Source organism: Narcine bancroftii, chromosome 12 (assembly GCF_036971445.1).
Source record: "Narcine bancroftii isolate sNarBan1 chromosome 12, sNarBan1.hap1, whole genome shotgun sequence".
Lineage (NCBI taxonomy): Eukaryota > Metazoa > Chordata > Chondrichthyes > Torpediniformes > Narcinidae > Narcine > Narcine bancroftii.
Genome location: NC_091480.1, coordinates 5,700,900 through 5,720,162, shown reverse-complemented (window position 1 = coordinate 5,720,162; position 19,263 = coordinate 5,700,900). Strand labels below are relative to the sequence as shown.

Sequence of the window (19,263 nt, the reverse complement as noted above, 5' to 3'; positions counted from 1 at the left end):
CCCTATTAACCTGCGTGGCAGCCTTGAGAGATCTATGGATTTAGACTCCAAGGTCCCTGTTATTCCACCCTGTTAAACATCCTACCATTAACCATGTACTCCACCTTCAAGAACAACCTTCCAAAATGCATCACTTAACACTTATCCGGATCGAACTCCATCTGCATTTCTCTGCCCAACTCTCCATCCTGTTCCAGATCGAACTCCATCTGCACTTCTCTGCCCAACTCTCCATCCTGTTCCAGATCGAACTCCATCTGCACTTCTCTGCCCAACTCTCCATCCTGTTCCAGAACGAACTCCATCTGCACTTCTCTGCCCAACTCTCCATCCTGTTGTAACCTACAACAACATTCTACACGATCCACAGCTCCTCCAACCTTTGTTCCATATGCAAACTGACTGACCCATCCAGGCAGTTTATAAAAATCACAAGGAGCAGGAGTTCCAGAATAGATCCCTGTGGAATTTTTCTAGTTACTGAATTCAATTCAGAGCATGTTCTGCCCACTACTATCCTGCAAGTCAATTCTGAATCCACAAAGCCAGGGTCCCATGACTTTCTGAACAAGTGTGTGGGTTTCCTCCCACCCTTCAAAATGTATGGGGTTTGTAGGTTAATTGGGGTATTTGGGTGCCCTGGGAAAGGGGTTGGAAGGGCCTCGGTCAAAATTTGAAATGTACCATGGGAGACCTTGTCAAATGGCCTTACTGAAATCCATCTATTGCCACGTATACTGCCCTAACTTCATCAGTTTTTTTGTCACTTCTTCAAGAAACTCAATTAGGCTCGTGAGGCATGGCCTCCCCCACATAAAGCCATGCTGACTCTCCCTTGGAAAACTACGCCCCTAAGAATGCAGCCCAATAGTTTGCCCATCATTCACACAGACTCATTAGTCTACAAGCCCCAGGGTTCTCTCTGTTACCACATTTGCCATTCTCCAATCCCCTGGTACCTCACATGTGGCCAGGGAGGATGCAATGATCATTGTCAATGCCCCAACAATCTCCTCCCTTCCTTCCTTCCTGGAGGAACCTGGGGCATTTTTGTGACAATAATGGAACCTTCACCTCTTTACCTACATCTTCTCTCGTCCCGGGTTCCAAATGTTTTTAAGACAATCCAGCACTTTCTCTTTCTTAACCTTAACAAGCTCCAGCACATAAGCCTGTTCTGTCCTGACCACATATTGAGCAAGGTCCCTCTTTCTCTGGTGAACACCAAAGGTATTCATTAATATCTTCCTTAACTTCCCTCCTTAAACAGCCCAACCTTCACTCTGGTCCTTCTGTTCTTCAAGGACAAAGAAAACCTTTGGGTTTTCCCTCATCCTACTTGCTAAGGCCCTCTCACTTGGGAAATAGGTGGCACTGGACTGCCTGGTTCTCTGCATGTTCACTGCATGTTAGACCCGATTAATTCACCAATATACTTGCCATTCCCTTTTTCTAAAGATGATAAACCAGAAGTAAAATAAATCTACCAGGGAACAGCGAATGGCAAGGGATTGCAGGAACCAGGACCCCAGTGTGTTGGGGAATCAGCATGACCATCCACTCCGTTCCCGAAAACTAACTGTCAGGAACTCTGAACAACTGGAGAGTTTTATCATTCTCAAGACTTAAAGCTAATATTTCACCAAATTTAATGATAATTTAAAACTTTTTATGAACTCTCTCTTATCTTCACTTTGGACAGTGTTTGCTAGTCACAGACCATCTGACTCGCAGAAATGTTTTCTGTCTACCACCCCCCTTCATCGATCTGTTCACCCACCCAAGTACAGTATAACCCCTGGTATCCAGAATTCAAGCAAGTGGCAAAAAATAAAAATAAATTTTAAAGATTAAAATAAGAATAAAATCATAGGTAAAAAAAATAAGTTTAAAACTGTAAATGTTCTGTGAAGTAACACATCAACCTTTGGTGAAGATGGGAGCAAATATTCAGCCAGTGGAGGGCCTTGGTCAGGCTTTGCTCGTAGCAGTTGTTTGAATTAAGTTGTGTGAAACAGCGATGGCATCGCCCAGGATGAAGAGCTGGTTGATGCCGCTCACCATTGGGGTGACTCGCTTAAGTGTCTCCTTATTCCTGACTAGTTGGAGTCGCCCCGGTCAGAGGGTTTATCTGAAAATTTGGGGGAGGGAGTTGATTATCTACAACGTTATGGCTTGTCTTTCGGGCAGCTCCGTGGAGGGGGAGGAACCTGCTGAAGCAGCAACGGTTAAATGTTTTCAAAGAATGTGACTGAAAATAAAGTAAAATGCTTTAAGGTTTATTTATTCATGCAAGTGAAGTTTAGTATTTTTGTCTTTTAAACTGTTTATTCTAATGCTTTGTAAAAGTAAGTCTCAAACAACCAGAAAATACACTTATCTGGCATCTACCGATCCCCAAAGGTGCTGGATACCAGAGGTTTTACAGATTCAAGGGAATACAACCCCAATTAGTGTAGTCCCTCCTCATCATTTAACTGTCAGTATCCTGCTCTTTATGACAATCCATGGGATAACTTTGAGCAAACAGGGAACAGGGAACAAGAAGCTCTTAACTTTCTGTAAAGTAACTTTCCTCATTTGTGTAGAGTCTGTAAAATTATTGAGTTCATATTCACTGTGAAATTCTCAAGCTAAATACAATCTGCTGGAGGAACTTAGTAGATCGAGCGTCAGTGGGAGAAATGCTTTGCCGGGTTTGTGCTGGAGGCTGGGACAATAGGGTCATTCAAAAGACTCTTGGGCAATGAATGCAAGAAAGAGGGTTATGGGTGTGAGGTAGAAAGGGTCAGATTGTTGAGTAGGTTTATATAGGGCAGCACAACATCGTGAGCCGGAGGGCCTCTACAGTATGTTCTAAAAAGAATGGTCAACATTTTGACCCTTTATCGAGCCCAAAATTCCACCCATTTGCTACATTATTTAAATGTGTTTTGTAATCAACATTAAGAGCCAACCTGACAATGCAGATTGACAGCAACATTCTGACACTGATCACACTAACCTGTTAGCAAGTGTGTGGAGCTCTGAGGAGACCAGGGGTGACAACAAGACCCTGGAGGTGTACAGGTAGTGAAGCAAAGCAAGAACTGCCTGGACTGAGACTTCGGGCAGTAGCAGTCTGCGAGTCTCAGTAGCACCATCCTCTTCCACCAGGAGTCCCTCAGTGTGAACCTGCCGAGGAACAAGTGGCCCATTTCAACGTGTTGCCCAAGTTGTGGGACGAGGAGAGATTTGTGCGTGGGGCATGGTGCAGAACCAGGGTACTGTTTGCAGCCCAACTGGGAGAATTGGCATGGATTCAAACCCATTAAACGTAAACTACCTTGTGACATATTCAATGCAATCTAGGGCAGCACGGTTAGTGTGATGCTGTTACAGCGCCAGTGAGCTGGGTTCAAATCGAGCACTGTCTGTAAGTAGTTTGCACGTTTTCTCCTTATTTGCATGGGATTCCTCCGGGTGCCTCCCACCTCCAAAACATAATTGGGTGGTACGAGTTTAAATGGCAGGAATTGGCTTCGATTTTGTTTAAAAATTTGTATTCTGTTCTGAAGGCAAGTATTCCATACATCTCCTTCACCATCCAATCTGCCTGCACTGCCATCTTCAGCAATCCTTAGATGTTAGCTAAGGTCCCTCTTCTCCTGAGTAACACCCTCAAGTTCTCCCATTGTATATGTCCTTTCCTCAATAGTCTTCCCAAAACAGTTCCTCGGACTGATCAAGATTAAATTCCAGCTGCCATTGTTCTGCCTATTTTCCCAACCATGTCATCCTGGAGGAAACCCTCTTCAAGACCAACACTTTTAACCAGATGTGATGGAGACCGGTTCTACTGTGGGCTTCAAGGAAGGGGGAAACTTTGCAACACCACAGAGAAGGAGACCACTGAGTTGTTCTGGGAGTGAGATAGTACCAATCCAATGGGCAATGTACTCTAACCATTCTGTGAAAAGCTCATTGGTGACCGTGGACATCAGTAGTTCTACAGCTGCAGTGTGATTCTCAGCCACACGATGGGAGGGAAGAAACAATTCCACATTCCATTTAAAGAAGCCAGTTCTTGTTTCACTTACAGTCTGGACAAGCTGTGGAGAACGAGCATACAGAATGAACTGGTGGGCGTATACAATCTCACCAGTGTCCACCTGAAACTGCACATCACTCAGGTGTGGATTGTTAACCATTACTCCCAAGTCTGTTGTCAGCTTCCTCAACTGAAATTAAAAAGCACCAAATATATTAACGATTCACAAAACTGGATTGTTCAAAACTATTTCTGTGTAGAATTTCATTTGCAAGCCCCAACTGCAGAAACCAACAAGTAAGCTTTAATAAAATCAAACTGGTTTGCTTACAGCATCCTGCAGGTTACTGGTCTGATTTTCCTCACTCTGAGTAGGGACAAATCCACTGGGAACAATGGTGTCCGCGGGAGAGTCACTTCCTGCAGGGTGGAGTTACATTTACAGCTGAAACACGGTCTGCTTTGCAAAAAGAATGGAATTAACTGCTTCAACATGCAACATACCCCTGCTGATCTTCTGAGCAAAGCACTCAATAGAACTCACCAGAAATTATCCAACAAGTTATGGAAGCTATTAGAAGCACCTGGTAAAATTAACTATTACTATCTCATCCAGAGCATGTTAAACAAAATAATTTGTTTTGAATAAGCATTAAACTGTTGCCAATTCTTTTCCCCCATTAATGCTGCTTGACCTGCTGAGTTCCTCCAGCAAGGTGCTTTGCTCCAGATACCAGTGTTTCTTGTGTGTCTCTATCTCCATTAGTAAATGCAACTCAGTTCTGTCATGTCTGCCAAACAGCCGTACAATGCCTCTGTCTGTAATTTGTTTTCTTAAACTGTGATACACATTTACAAGTCAATCATTGTCTAATGATCCACTGAGCCTGGAGCTGATCAGCTGGACAAAGTTCCAACCCACCTTCACTCCCTGTTGCCTTGCTGCTCTCCTCATTCTTCAGATCAGAATCCCACTGCGTCAGTGTCATCCCCTCGCCTGCCAAGTCCATCAAATCAAAGAAAGTGCGTTCCTGCTGACTCCCGATCACTGCCTCTCCCTTGGTCTTGCTTTCTGGTGTGGAGCGCTGGTGTGCCAGCTCTGGAGCAGTCCCTGCCAGGGCTGCAGTGGAGATGTTACCAGCTGCCAATTCTGGAACTCGTTCCTTCAACAAAACACACAGTACAGTTTGTGCTAATTCCATGCGGTATTCTTCAGCAGTCCTACATCTGTTCCATTTACTCCTTTGTGGTTTACTGAGGTCGAATTTTTAGATTTAAAAAAATAATTTAGACATACAACACGGTAACAGGCCCTTCTGGCCCACGAGCCTGTGCCACCCAAATACCTAATTACCCTACACCCCTATACATTTTTTGAAGGGTGGGAGGAAACTGGAACACCCGGAGGAAACCCTCGCAGATATGGAGAGAAAATACAAACCTGCAGGACTGAATTTGAACCTGGTCACCATGCTGTAACAGTGTTGCACTAACTGCTGTACTAAGTCGTGCTGTCCTTAAAGGGGAAACCATATAGTTACTGGTAGGACCCTTAACAACATTGATGTTCTGAGGGATGTGGAGTTCAGGTACGCAACTCCTCAGAAAAAGCCATGCGATCAGACAGTGTGGTAAAGATGGACGGGTATGCTTGTCTTTAATGGGCTGGGCCTGTAGAGCAAGAGCAAGGAAGTCTCGTTGCTTGGTGAGGGCACACAAGGAGCACTGTGTGCAATTCCAGTTGCCCCATTACAGGAAGGATGTGGAGACTTTGGAACGGGTACAGATAAAATTTATCAAGATGCTCCTTGGGTACGAGAGAATGAACTGCAAGGAGAGGTTGGCCAATTGCATGGTTTTCCCTGGAACTTTAGAGGATGAGAGGAGACCTTAAAGAGGTTTAGGAATTTATGAGAGACATTGATAAGGCAGACAGAACTTTCACCGAAGGTTTAAAAAAAAGTCAAGAACGAAAGAACTTGTATTTAAGATGTGAGGATAAACATTTGGGAGGTGAGTTTCTACACACACAGTGGGAAGTGCTTTGAACCTGCAGGGAAGAGGTGAATGCAGATATGGCAGTGATATTTAAAGGGCATTTGAGGCAGATGCATGACAGGTGGAGGGTGAAGGGAAAGGGGCCACATATAGGCAGAAGAGAATGGGATTTTGGCATTGTGTCTGACACACAGATGATGGCCTGAAGGGCCTGTTTCTGTGCTGTTCCATGTTTACATCTCTCCGGATGGGAATGCTTTTTGATTCAGTAGCCATTTTCTGTCACTGGATTCAGGACATCAAAGCTAGTAAGGTAAATGCAGTGTTTACACAAACAGAAAATGATCCAGATCACATTATACTTTAGTCATTCAAAGGCTCCAAGTTCATTGCTCTCTGAGACCATACTTAAAACAGGAGCCTTCGCAGAATTTAGCAGAAAGCATAAAGTTAGCAGAAAGCATTAAGACTCAACAAGATTGTTTTGGCTCCAGAGTCACACCACCAGGTCAGGAAAGGGCAGATTTCCTTCCCTAAGAGGACAAGAGTGACATAGAAGGATATTTAGATCTGTCTGGGAGCTTCATGGTCAACAATGTTGAGAGTGCTAATTCAAAGGGGGAATATGCACGTTTATTTCTATGATGTATTTTATATTCCAAAGTGAGCTTACACAGGTGACCTGGCATAACAATCCACGAGCTGTGCTGGTCAGACCTGTGTTGGGACAGCATGACAGCCAATCATTAATGCCAGGTACAGGTTGGTGCAACATAATTATCTGCATCAACTGTACCTTACACCACAAACAATTACACAGAAATCTCAGAAATGTGCTTCGGGTGTGGAGATTGGAACAATGATCCGTTCAACCTGGTTGTGTACAAAGGTGAGATCCTTCTGGGAGAACCTGGGGGACATACTGAAAAAAAATTACAAAAGTGGATTTTCCACAGGATCTAGAATTGTACCTTCTAGGCAGCATTATGGATGTGTGTTTTAAATTGTCCAAGTACCAAATTCATTTTGTGAATGTTGGCTTGTTGGTGGCCAGGAAATGTATAGCAGTCACGTGGAAGTCCGGCTCCCAACTAAATATTACAGGATGGAACATGGAAATGCAGAATTGTATTCCCCTGGAGAAAATCACATACAATTTAAGGAGGAAAAATGACATTCGTTAGAGTGGGGCAACCTTATCTGCAACACCCCTTCGGAATGAAGGAAATGAAACACCCATCCCAGCAGGGAAACAATTGGGATCAAAGGAGTGAGACGTGGCACAGATGACGGGCTCTTGGTTTTTCGTTCTTGAACCCTTTTTATTTAAGTACCTGGGGTTTCTTCGGATTTTTTACGTGTCTTTGACCTCTCCGGTGTTTGTGTTTTTTGCATGATTTTTATAACTTTATTCTTGGTTGTATTGGGACATGAGGGGGTGGGGATGGGGTAGGGAGGGGGGGGCAGAAATGGACTCTATGTTATACACATGTTGAAAGAAAGTGTATTGTTGTCTGAATCGATCAAAAATTAAATTAAAAAACGTGGAGAGTGGCTTTTTATTCTAGACTAAGACTGGTTGTGGGGTTAAATTACAAGGAAAGGTCAGAAAGGCTGCAACCTTTCTCCCTGGAGAGTCAGAGGCTGAGGGGGAATCTAATGGGGCTGCCATCAGGAAAGAGGTATTGGTGCCACAAGACTCGCGCCACCAGGTTCAAGAACAGCTGCTCCCCTTCAACCATCAGGAACTTCAATGACAAACTCCATCAGGGACTTATTTTAGGATCTTACTTGGGCACTTTATTGATTTGTCCCCTCTGTATTGCACTGTTTACATTTCCTTCTTTGTTTACACTGTGTAGTTTTTTTTTGCACGACCAATAAGTGGTAAATTCTGCCTTGCCTGCAGAAAAAAGAATCTCAGGGATGTTTGTGATGTATTTATTCCAAAAATAAATCTGCAATCTAATAGAGGCCTATAAAAACATGAGGGGCATGGATAAGGAAAATAGTTATAGCCTTTATCCTCTGGAATAGATGAATATAAAGCCAGAGGGCACAGATTTAAGGAGAGGGGAAATATTTAAATGGGATGTGAAGGGCACCTTGTTCGCCCAGGGGGTGATGGGTGTGTGGAACAAGCTGCCAGAGCAAATGATAGAAGCAGGGACAGCTGTTATGTTCAAAAGACATTCAGATAGGTACATTGAAAGAGGAATATATGCCAATTGTAGTACCATGAAACTCGCTTGGTTGGAACAGAACTGATGAGCTAAAAGGGCCGGTTTCCATGCTGTTGAACAATGGTTCTCAACCTTTTCCTTTCCACTCACATCCCACTTTAAGTATTCCCTCTGCCATCGGTGCTCTGTGATTAATTAGTAAGGGATTGCTTAAGGTGGGTGAAAATAAAAAATTTGAAAACCACTGGTTTAATTGTCCCTAATTGACTCGTTATGTGCATGGTTTCAGAACTCCAAAGGAAATGGGCCAATGACCATTTTTCTCAAGCAAAATATTTCAGTAACAATTGGGTCTAGAACAGTGATTCTCAACCTTCCCTCCCCCCCCCCCCATTAAATAATCCCTTACTAATCAAAAAGCACCGAGATGGCATAGGGATTACTTAAAGTGGGATGAGAGTGGAAAGAAAAAAGTTGAGAACCACTACTGTAGAACTTCAAAACCCTCTATCACTTAACTGAAATGCCCAGTTCCTGCAAAGGGCTGGAACCCATGACAAGAATTCGTTCCAATGATCACTGCATCACCATAACCCAAGTTTGACAAACACCACTCCGAATCTTTTTGAAGCAGCGCCCATCAGTTCCACACACACCAAATGACAGAAGGTCAAGGCCAGGCAGAATCAACAACACAGAAACTTGAGTTTTGCTCCAAGTTCTTACGACATGCCACCAATACAGCCACTATGATTTCCCCCAGAATCTATGCCATAGCACCCTGATTTTACTTTAGTCTCAATAAAATAACGAAGCAGTGACTGACTGTCTCTCCCCACGGATGCTGCCTGACTGGTGAGTTCCTCCAGCAACCCACTGCTTCCTCTGACTACAGTCATTGTAATTGAAAACTTTGCTGAGAGCATTCCTTAAATAGAGCTCAAAGAAAGAAGACCCCTTCCCTGCAGAACACGGCATTTTTGACCCACTACCATCAGAAAATGGTACAGTCGCTTCAAAATTAGGACTGTCAGGCTGGGAAATTTCTTCCTGCTGGCAGTATGATTGACGAAGGATATCCTGTAACCAAGTAAATCGTCCCAACTTATTCATTAATATTTTTATGTTTATTATGTGCTGTGTATTGTGTGTGCACCGTGGTCTGGAGAAACACTGTTTCATTGGGTTGTATATGTACAGTCAAATGATAATAAACTTGAATCTGTGACTCATGCAACAAGTCTGTGCAGCACAGCCCTAAACCGTGTAACGGGTCTTGAAGGGGGTTACCGTGTTAAAGCTCCTAGAGACACAGAAATGGCTGCTGCTCATACACGTGGGAACAAGTAATCCAGGAGCTCACCTCCCTCTGTTTATCCAAAGATTACCGTATATATCCATGTAATAGTCAACCCCCCACCCCACACTTTTTTAGTCCAGAAATTGTGTTTTCCATTTGACCCATGTAAAAATCAACGACCCCGCCCCCACCTATTTTTGGCCTGGGACAATCCCCCATCAAAGTTCCAGATGACCTCACCTGACCACCCACCCATCTGAGCACCCGACACCTTGAAAGATACAGGTACTTACTGCAGTCAAAAGTATGACCCATGTAAAAGTCAACCCCTCCCCCAACCCCCCTTATTTGATCAATACACTAGTATATATTGACTGGCAATTCGAGAATCCAGAGTGAAATTGAAATCTTTGAACATTTCTCAGCTCGTGTAAAGTGAGGCAGTGACTGTGTGGGAGGAAGTAATCGAGGTTTGCAACCTGCAATTGCTCACCTGCAATGACTTCCATGGGGTTATCGGAGGGACCAGGTCGCTGGAGTAGAAGAGGGCCGAGTGCCCATCCTCAGCCCTGGACAAGGCACTGCGACACCACAGGCTGCTGTGGCCGGCTGCTCCTGGCCACACGTAGCAGACACGCTTCAGCACTCCGCCCGCGGCAAGCGTGCTGACGGGCAGTAGTGGAGTCCGGCACTCCTCTCGCTCCTCCGACAGCAGCAGCGACAGGCGGTCCTGGACGCGTCTGCATGCCAACTCAGGATCCTGCCCCAACAACATCGAGGGGACATCCTTCCTCTTCTTTTGACCCTTCCTGTCTTACAAGGGAGAAAGGAAACACAAATTAACAGAATATTTAAATACCAGAAGTCTGATGTGCCACTGACATGTAACCAGCGAACACTTACTGGTAGCATGCATGGCTCTGTCCAGGATGAAGTGATCAGCTTGCAGACTCAAGGTCAGTTCTGTCTCCTCCTGCCTCTCCTGCTCCAACAGAGATGCTGATAAAGCCATGGCCACCATTGTATTCTCATCCATTTCCTGCCTGCCTTTCTTGGTGACTGGTTGTTCCCTTGTCGAGCCTTTCCTCTTTAATCGACCTGATTGAGCACTGGTGTTTACGGCAGTCATGGAGAAAGGGGAAAAGGTTGCACATCAGTGAGTACCACTCAGGAGTCTCAGGCACACAGAGGCGAATTGAAATCCTGTAGACGCACATCAGGGTTCTTTCAGCCCCCTTCTTGTGGGAGTGGGTGGTGGTTTCTTTTAAAGAGATACATCACGGTATGGGTCCTTCTATCCCACAAGCCCCATGTGCCCAATTATACCCATGTGGCCAATCAAGCTACCCACCTCGTACAATTTTGGTGAGTGGGAGGAAACTGGAGAAAACCCATGCAGAGGAAACGCGCAAACTCCTTACATATAACACCTGATTGGAACCAGGGTCTAAGGTGCTCTAGCGTGGTAGGGGGGGGGGGGGGGGGGTGTGGGTGGCGGGGGGTTGTGGGTGGCACGGTTGATGTAGCTAGCATTCTAGTAGCCGCTACACTAACTGTGCCCACCCCCACCCCCCGCCACCACCTCCACATTCCCAGGTGTTGCTTTCTAACCCACACACATGGTCCTGACTTGGAAACGTGTCACAGTTGCTGGGTGAAAATCTTGGAACTGCCTCCCCAACAGTGCTGTGTGTAAACTTAGTCTTCAGCTCACCACCACTTCCTCAACAGCAATAGGGATGGGGAGTTAAATGCTGGCTCAGCCCGGAAATCCTACTAGTGAATGAAGGGAAGAATTACCTGGCAGAAGGAACAGGTCTCTCAGGAGCTTGTGAGTTCTGTCTCTGAACTGCCTGCAGCAGTAACTGTGGTGGGACCTCCAGGTCACTCGCACAGCGTTTGAGGTGGCTGATTCGGCCCTTGAAGGTTTTAAATTGTTTCCCACAGATCGGACACTCAGGAACCAGAGGCACGATCGAAGAAGTGGCTGTAGCTGCCTTCTGCTCTCCCTCATCCAGGCACCTGCCAGATCAGGCAGAGAGTAAATCCATTTATCCCAACCCAGCTGCACTGGTTTGACGAGCACTAAGACAAGTGTCCAATTCAGACTCCTTAACGAGCCTTACAGTCCCTCACTAAAGGAACTTCAACCTGCATCTGGCTAACAAAGGTCTGGTGAAATGGATGCGTATTCCAATCACACAACCAGCACCTAGTCCACCATGAGCAATGAAGCATCCAGCACTCAGCTGCCTCTCACCTGTTGACGTGCTGCGTGCGCCGGACGGAGTTCATGTTGGAGAGATCCTTCTGACAGATCAGACAAAAGAAGAACCCATTGTCTTCCAGGGTGCATGCAGAGGCTGCTCCCATTTGCCAGCAATTGTCAGCTGCAGACAGTGGAAGAATGAACGTTGTAAACATTGAGAGTTTCCAGGTAAAATTCAACAACAGAAGGACTGGGAGCAATTCAAGGAGCCCAGTACATTCTGGGTTAAGGTGTCATTCAAAATGAAGGTGACATGTGTGATTAATTACTCCATTTCCAACACCCCCCAACAAGTTTTCTGCCACTTCAAGGATCCTGTTCGTGGACTCAGCTTCAGCTTTCTGGTTCCCAATTTGGACAACTTATCCTCCCCACTGATGTTCTAATGAGGCACCATCTGACAGAGTAAAACTAAAATGTTTCTCTTTTAATATTACATGATTTCTTCCCAAAACCATTTTGGATTTCCATCTCTGTATGAGATCTTCAATGAGATTCCCCCTCATTCTCCTAAATTCCAATGAGTATAGACTGAACTGTCAAACGCTCCTCATGTGATAACCTTTTCATCCTAAATCATTCTAGTGAACCTCCTCAGACCCCTCTCCAACAACCACACATCCTTTCTTAATTGAGGAGCCCAAACCCACTCATAATACTCAAAAGGTCTTACCAGGCCTTTGCAAAGCCTCCCCATCACATCACTGCTCTTGTATTCTATTCCTCTTGAATAGAATGCCAGCATTGCATTTGCCTTCTTCACCACCGACTCAACCTGAAAGTTCACCATCAGGCCGTCCTGCACGAGGACCTCGTAGGTCCCTTTGCATCTGGGTATTTTCAATTTTTTGCTCATTTAGAAAATAATCTGCCAGTTTAATTTTTTTTCCAGCAAAGTGCATGACCGTCCACTTCCCAACATTGTATTTCATTTGCCACTTCTCCGCCCATTTTCCTCATCTGTCAAAGTCCCTCTGCACCCTCCATGTTTCCCCCACATGACTTGCTCCTCCACCTACCTTCGTATCATCTGCAAACTTGGCCACAAAGCCACTCATTCCATAATCTAAATCATTAATATGCAACATAAAAAGAAGTGGCCCCAACACTGACTCCCGTGGACACTGCTAGCAACCAGCAGCCAACCTAGAATATGAACCCCAATTTCCAACCTCCTGACAATCAGCCAATGCTGACATTATGAAGAGGCCCCAAGTGACACAATGAAAGCAAAAAGTTAAATGTTTCTCTTTAATATTAAATAATTTCTTCCTGAAATTTATTTCTGACAGTCTCCGACAGCTGAAAACCCAACCATGTGGAGATCTCACTGCAATGCTGATTACCACTTGCTGTCTCTAAAGGATCTCTCTTTTGCTTCTTGTTTTAATAATGGCACTGGATTACTTGCCAATTGTTCATCTCTGCAGAGCAAACGAAAGGAAGAATTTTGTGAACATGACAATAAATGGAATCTTAAATCACAAGGAGAGCGTGCATGAACTTCCTGTGTTGCCAAGATCCAGAGTCACCTCTGATGGTGAGGGCTTCTCAGTTCAACCTTGATGCACACATGTCACAGAAAGGCACCAACCGGACCCCCCACAGATTCAGCTCAACATCAACACAAGAGCTATCGGGCCCCGTATCACCCAAACCACAACTTCCGCAGGACCACCAAATATCTGTTCGTATTCCCAACACAACACATTTTTAACACTACCAGTCAAATGTCTGATATTTAATATTTATTTTATTTTCTCTTTCTTTTGTATTTTATTTTGCTTTTCGTGGTGTCTTCGTATACTTACTTTATGCACCTGGGAGCTGCAGCATCTGTACACGGTACCTATCATACATACTCGTGTAGAAGTCAATACCATGTAAACATCGATTTCCCCCCCCCCCTCAAAATGCGGGGTCCAAAAGTCTTGTGTTTTAGTCTCTGCCCCGGACGCCCACCCATTGGAGCTCACGACGCCTCAACCGCGATCACTCGCCTTAGTGCCAGAGTCACGCCCATCAAAGCTCACAATGTCTCAAACGTGATTACTCACCTTAACCCCAAACACATCAGAGTTCCCGACACCTCGAACGTGGATTTATGCCTTGGCCATCTGCTTATTGGAGCTCCCAAAACTTGGAAGATGCAGATACTTACCGTGGCCTAAAGTAGAATCCGTGTAAATTTAATGTTAAAGAATGGTCTACAAAACTTGACTTTTACACCAGTATAAATGGTACATATGTAACAAACTTCATTCATTCAAAAAAGATGTGAAAAACAAATCAAGCGCCTTACAAGTGAATGTTCCAGCAGGGGTTATGGGTCTGACGGTGTGCTGGCTCAGATTGAGGGGGACGGGCACCTTTCTCTTCTCGTTCCCTGGATCGGCTGGGGCCAGCCGTGTCTCCCCTTCATTGCCATGTGTCAGTCGCTCTGGCTCCTTCCTTCGGAACTGCTGCATGTTTCCCAGCACTCGCTCCTTCAGGCTAGGACCCTGCTTCTGGGAGCAGCCAGGATGCCTGGCCCAGAAAATGCCTGGAAAAGAGGTGGGGGGGGGAGGGGGGGTGGTTAGCAGGTGTGACACAATGCCACATGCACGCAGGATCACTCCCAGCAAACTCCATCCCCTTACCAGATCACCCAGTCTGGAATATTCCACAGCATGCAGTGCTGCTGCCTCTCCACTCCAGTGACCAGGGTTCCACCCTTCCTTCTGGCAATGTTAGAGGTGTAGACATGTTCTGTCAATGTAGGTTCTCCCATCCTCATCCACCCCCATCTCCATAGTGAACCAGTTCTCCCCAACCACTGCATTTTCTTCCCCTCACTCCACCCCAGTGAACCAGTTCTCCTCTCATCCCACCAGTACTCCCCCACCCCCCAGCACACATTCTTCCCTCCACCACACTCACACTCCACCCCCACTGCACTAGTTCTCCCAGACCCACATCCCAAAAAACAGCTGATTAATGGGTTAACTGCCAGGCCAAGTCTTTGGGTGTGTTTAAGGCAGAGATTGATAGGTTCTTGATTAGCCAGGGCATCAAAGGTTATGGGGAGATAGCCAGGCAGTGGGGCTGAGTGGGAAAATGGATCAGTTAATGATAAATGGCAGCATATACTTGATGGGCTGAATGGCCTATTTGTGCTTATGATCATTAAACCAGGTTAAATGCTGGGAGACTCATCATGCATCTGTGAGAGGACGGAGGGCAGGGATAGCAAGAGGAGAAAGGGAAGGTGTGCGAAGGGCCTCCTTCAAGGTTGAAGTAGGAGTTGGACAAAGGGAAAGATCAGCACAACTCCACACTGACACGAATCAGTCCAATTCCTGGGTACGTCAGCAGAGGGCAGGTTCACTCCATTTAACACTGCGATGCTTTCTCTTCCAGTTTCTCCCGCAGTGCGGAGCTCCCTCAGTGCCGCCACCCCCCCCCGCGGTGCGGAGCTCCCTCAGTGCCGCTACCCCCCCTCCCCCCGCGGTGCGGAGCTCCCTCAGTGCCGCCACCCCCACCCCCGCGGTGCGGAGCTCCCTCAGTGCCGCCACCCCCACCCCGCGGTGCGGAGCTCCCTCAGTGCCGCCACCCCCCCCCCCCCGCGGTGCGGTGCTCCCTCAGTGCCGCCACCCCCCCCCCCGCGGTGCGGAGCTCCCTCAGTGCCGCCACCCCCACCCCGCGGTGCGGAGCTCCCTCAGTGCCGCCACCCCCCCCCCCCCCGCGGTGCGGTGCTCCCTCAGTGCCGCCACCCCCCCCCCCGCGGTGCGGAGCTCCAGCTCCCTCAGTGCCGTCCCCTCGCGGCGCGGAGCTCCCTCAGTGCCGCACCCCCCGCGGCGCGGAGCTCCCTCAGTGCCCCCCCCGCGGCGCGGAGCTCCCTCAGTGGCCGCCCCCCCCCAGTGGTGCGGAGCTCCCTCAGTAGCCGCCACCCCCCCCGCGGTGCGGAGCTCCCTCAGTGCCGCCACCCACCCCGCGGTGCGGAGCTCCCTCAGTGCCGCCACCCCCCCCCCGCGGTGCGGAGCTCCCTCAGTGCCGCCACCCCCCCCGCGGTGCGGAGCTCCCTCAGTGCCGCCCCCCGCGGTGCGGAGCTCCCTCAGCGCCCCCCCCGCGGTGCGGAGCTCCCTCAGCGCCCCCCCCGCGGCGCGTAGCTCCCTCAGTATCCGCCACCCCCCCCCCCGCGCCGCAGAGCTCCCTCAGTGCCGCCACCCCCCCCGCGGCGCGGAGCTCCCTCAGTGCCGCCACCCCCCCCGCGGCGCGGAGCTCCCTCAGTGCCGCCCCCCCGCGGTGTGGAGCTCCCTCAGTGCCGCCCCCCCGCGGTGTGGAGCTCCCTCAGTGCCGCCCCCCCCCCGCGGTGCGGAGCTCCCTCAGTGCCGCCCCCCCCGCGGTGCGGAGCTCCCTCAGTGCCGCCCCCTCGCGGTGCGGAGCTCCCTCAGTGCCCCCCCGCGGCGCGGAGCTCCCTCAGTGGCCGCCCCCCCCCCCAGTGGTGCGGAGCTCCCTCAGTGTTATTTGTGGAAATGCCATCACAAGACACATTTCCCCCACCCCCCCATGGACACTCCTCGACACCCTCCCCAACGAACGCTGCCCATCCTACCATTTTCCCACCCTCCATAGACACTGCCCTGTGACCCATTTGCCATTTCTGCTTTTCCCAGATGAAAAAACCCTGGCGTGTGTGACCCCACCCCCTCCAACTGCTCCGTCTCCACAGCCACAGGTTTGGGGTAATGGGGCAGTGATCTGACCTGTCACAGATATCCTCATCCTACAGACGAAGCAGGTCAGTGATACCCCTGAACCAAGGAGTTGTTGGGAACAAATCTCTCCCACACTGTCAACTTCAGATTAAACTCCAGAGAAGCTGACACAGCTTCACTCAACTAAACACCTTTGCTCATAGAACATTACAGAACAGAAACAGGCCCTGCGGCCCTTTAGTCTGTACCAAATTATTATTCTGCTTCGTCCCACTGACATGCAGCCAGTCCATAGCCCTCCAGACCCCTACAATCCATGTACTTCTTCAAATTCTTATTAAATGTTAAAATTGAGCCTGCATTCACTACTTCAGCTGGCAGCTCGTTCCACACTCTTACCACTCTCTGAATAAGTTCCCCTAAACTTCTCCCCTTTCACCCTTAACCCGTGTCCTCTGGTTTGTATCTCATCTACCCTCAGTGGAAAAAATCTACCTACATTTACTCTGTCTATTCCCCTCATAATTTTAAAAACCTCCATCAAATTTCCCCTCACTCTTCACTACTCCATGGAATAAAGTCCTAACCTGTTTAACCTTTCCCAGTAACTCAGTTCCTGGAGTCCCGAGAACATCTCAGTAAATCTTCTCTGCACTCTTCAATTTTATTGATATCTTTCCTGTAGTTAGGTGGCCAAAACTGCACACAATGCTCCAAATTTGGCCTCACCGACGTCTGATACAATTGGTGTGTCATGTCTGACCGCTACCCTTGGTTATTTAATTTTGTTTAGCTTGGTAACAGCTGAAATTTCATTCGCAACAGTTGCAGAACCCAACTTACCTGACAAACCACCTCCTGCTCTGACAGTCCCAGGGCAATGGGAGGCATCGGGGTCTGCAGAGATGGGTGCATTCTCCCTGGACTCCTGCACCTGGCTGTTGTGGGGAGGTGGCAGTGGGTTCTGAGGACCCCCTTTCTGATTGTTACTGGGGATCCCATGGCAGAGGCTTTGACTCCCGTCAGCCCACTCTGGCTCGCTGGCTGATGCTTGGTTTTGTTTTGACTTTGTCCTCGCTGTGCAGGAAGTTGGCTGGTCCCTGGTGTTCAATACGCAGCGCCTGGCTCCAGGTTCAGCTGCGTACCTGGGTCCTTTCTTCCCCAGCTCGACAAAATCATCGTCTGACTCATCCATCACTTCAGTGCATCTCAGACATCAAAGGCGAGTGGTGCCGCTCACCTGGAAACCATTCTCAGTCGAGCATCACCTGGGTATAAGAGGACAAAGCTTTAATCTGATTAGAGGAGGGATGTGGAAGCTACAGAGGGTGCAGAGATTTGCCAGGAATGGAAAATAAGTCTTATGAGGTGAGGTAGGCAGAGCTAAGGCTCTTCTCTTTCAAGTGAAGAAGAATGAGAGGAGATTTAATAGAGGTCTACAAGATTCTGAGAGGCATAGAAAAGGTGGAAAGCTAGCTCCTGTTACACAGGGCAAGAATATCAAACACCAGAGGACATCTGTACAAAGTGAAGGAAGTTTAGGGAGAGAGATCAGGGGTAAGTTTTTTAAAAATAACAGAGAGTTATGGGTGCCTGGAATACCTTGCCAGTGGTGATGGTGGAGGCTGAAACATTAGGGGCATTTAGGAGACTCTTAGACAGACACATGGGTAATTGGAGAGTTACAAGGTAGGAGAGGTTTTTAAAAAAAATTTTGGTAGGAATATATAGGTCAGCACAGCATAGAGGGCCAAAGGGCCTGTAATGTGATGTTCTCGGTTCTATTACATATATAGGATGAGGACAGAGAACTCCAGAATCACCTCTCTCTGGGAGAAGCACATCTCTGCCTTAAATTTGCTCCCTTCAATCTTCAGACTTGACCCCAGTCCCAGTTGTAAAATAGCCTCAACTCTTGAATTTCAGTCTGTACAGATTTGGAGAGTTTCTCTGATTGGAGTATCGAGAAAATCATTCACTGAGATCCTTGGGCGGAAATGAGATGAAATGTCTTCACTTCGAAGCTGCAGAATTCTCTACCATTGGACACGCACATTCCAAGGTAGCAGGATGCATGGAGAGCAAGAAGGAAAATGATATTGTCAAACAGCAATAATGACCCACGGTCTATGCTTTGCTCTCCTGTGTCGAGGAACAAGCCATTGAGTAGAAGGGTAAGGAGGTCATCGTCTAGGAGATGACCTGCAGGATGGGGACCACACAGCAGACCAGCAAGAGGCCCTGGCACCTGGCGTGCCCCCCGCACCCAAGGGATCTGCATCCAGGGGTCCCAGCACCTGGCACGCCCCCTGCCCCCAGAGCCCCGGCGCCTGGCGCCCCCGCCCCCAGAGCCCTGGCGCCCCCAGAGCCCCGGCGCCTGGCGCACCCGCCCCCAGAGCCCTGGCGCCCCCAGAGCCCCGGCGCCTGGCGCACCCGCCCCCAGAGCCTGGCGCCCCCGCCCCCAGAGCCCCGGCGCCCCCGCCCCCGCCCCCAGAGCCCCGGCGCCTGGCGCCCCCGCCCACAGAGCCCCGGTGCCTGGCGCTCCAGCCAGTGGACAAATCCCCCTGCACCCAAGGGACCAACGCTTCCCTTCAGGCTGCGGCCTGACCCGTAGGCTCCTCCACACCCACCCCCCCTATCCTCCTCCACACCCACTCCCCCTATCCTCCTCCACACCCACCCCCCCTATCCTCCTCCACACCCACCCCCCCCTATCCTCCTCCACACCCACCCCCCCTATCCTCCTCCACACCCACCCCCCCCATCCTCCTCCACACCCACCCCCC

The 19,263-nt window shown here is 48.5% G+C and overlaps 1 protein-coding gene across 3 annotated transcripts in view; it reads right to left on the bottom strand.

The window, feature by feature from the left end:
• The window catches only part of slx4 (SLX4 structure-specific endonuclease subunit homolog (S. cerevisiae)), a 47,064-nt gene that overhangs the window by 8,958 nt on the left and 18,843 nt on the right, over nt 1-19,263 (bottom strand). Inside the window, exons 4-14 of one of the 3 annotated variants that reach the window (XM_069905967.1) lie at nt 18,301-18,513; nt 17,321-17,745; nt 14,083-14,322; nt 11,772-11,901; nt 11,312-11,533; nt 10,415-10,620; nt 10,005-10,324; nt 4,953-5,193; nt 4,362-4,450; nt 4,080-4,220; nt 3,005-3,174 (exon numbers count right to left, since the gene is read on the bottom strand). In XM_069905967.1, coding sequence (XP_069762068.1) covers nt 3,005-3,174; nt 4,080-4,220; nt 4,362-4,450; nt 4,953-5,193; nt 10,005-10,324; nt 10,415-10,620; nt 11,312-11,533; nt 11,772-11,901; nt 14,083-14,322; nt 17,321-17,672 — 2,111 coding nt within the window. In that variant the 5' untranslated portion in view covers nt 17,673-17,745; nt 18,301-18,513. Of the gene's footprint in view, nt 1-3,004; nt 3,175-4,079; nt 4,221-4,361; nt 4,451-4,952; nt 5,194-10,004; nt 10,325-10,414; nt 10,621-11,311; nt 11,534-11,771; nt 11,902-14,082; nt 14,323-14,419; nt 14,501-15,101; nt 15,188-17,320; nt 17,746-18,300; nt 18,514-19,263 lie in introns of those variants that run through there. The other 2 variants (XM_069905969.1, XM_069905968.1) reach the window with 2 other exon arrangements.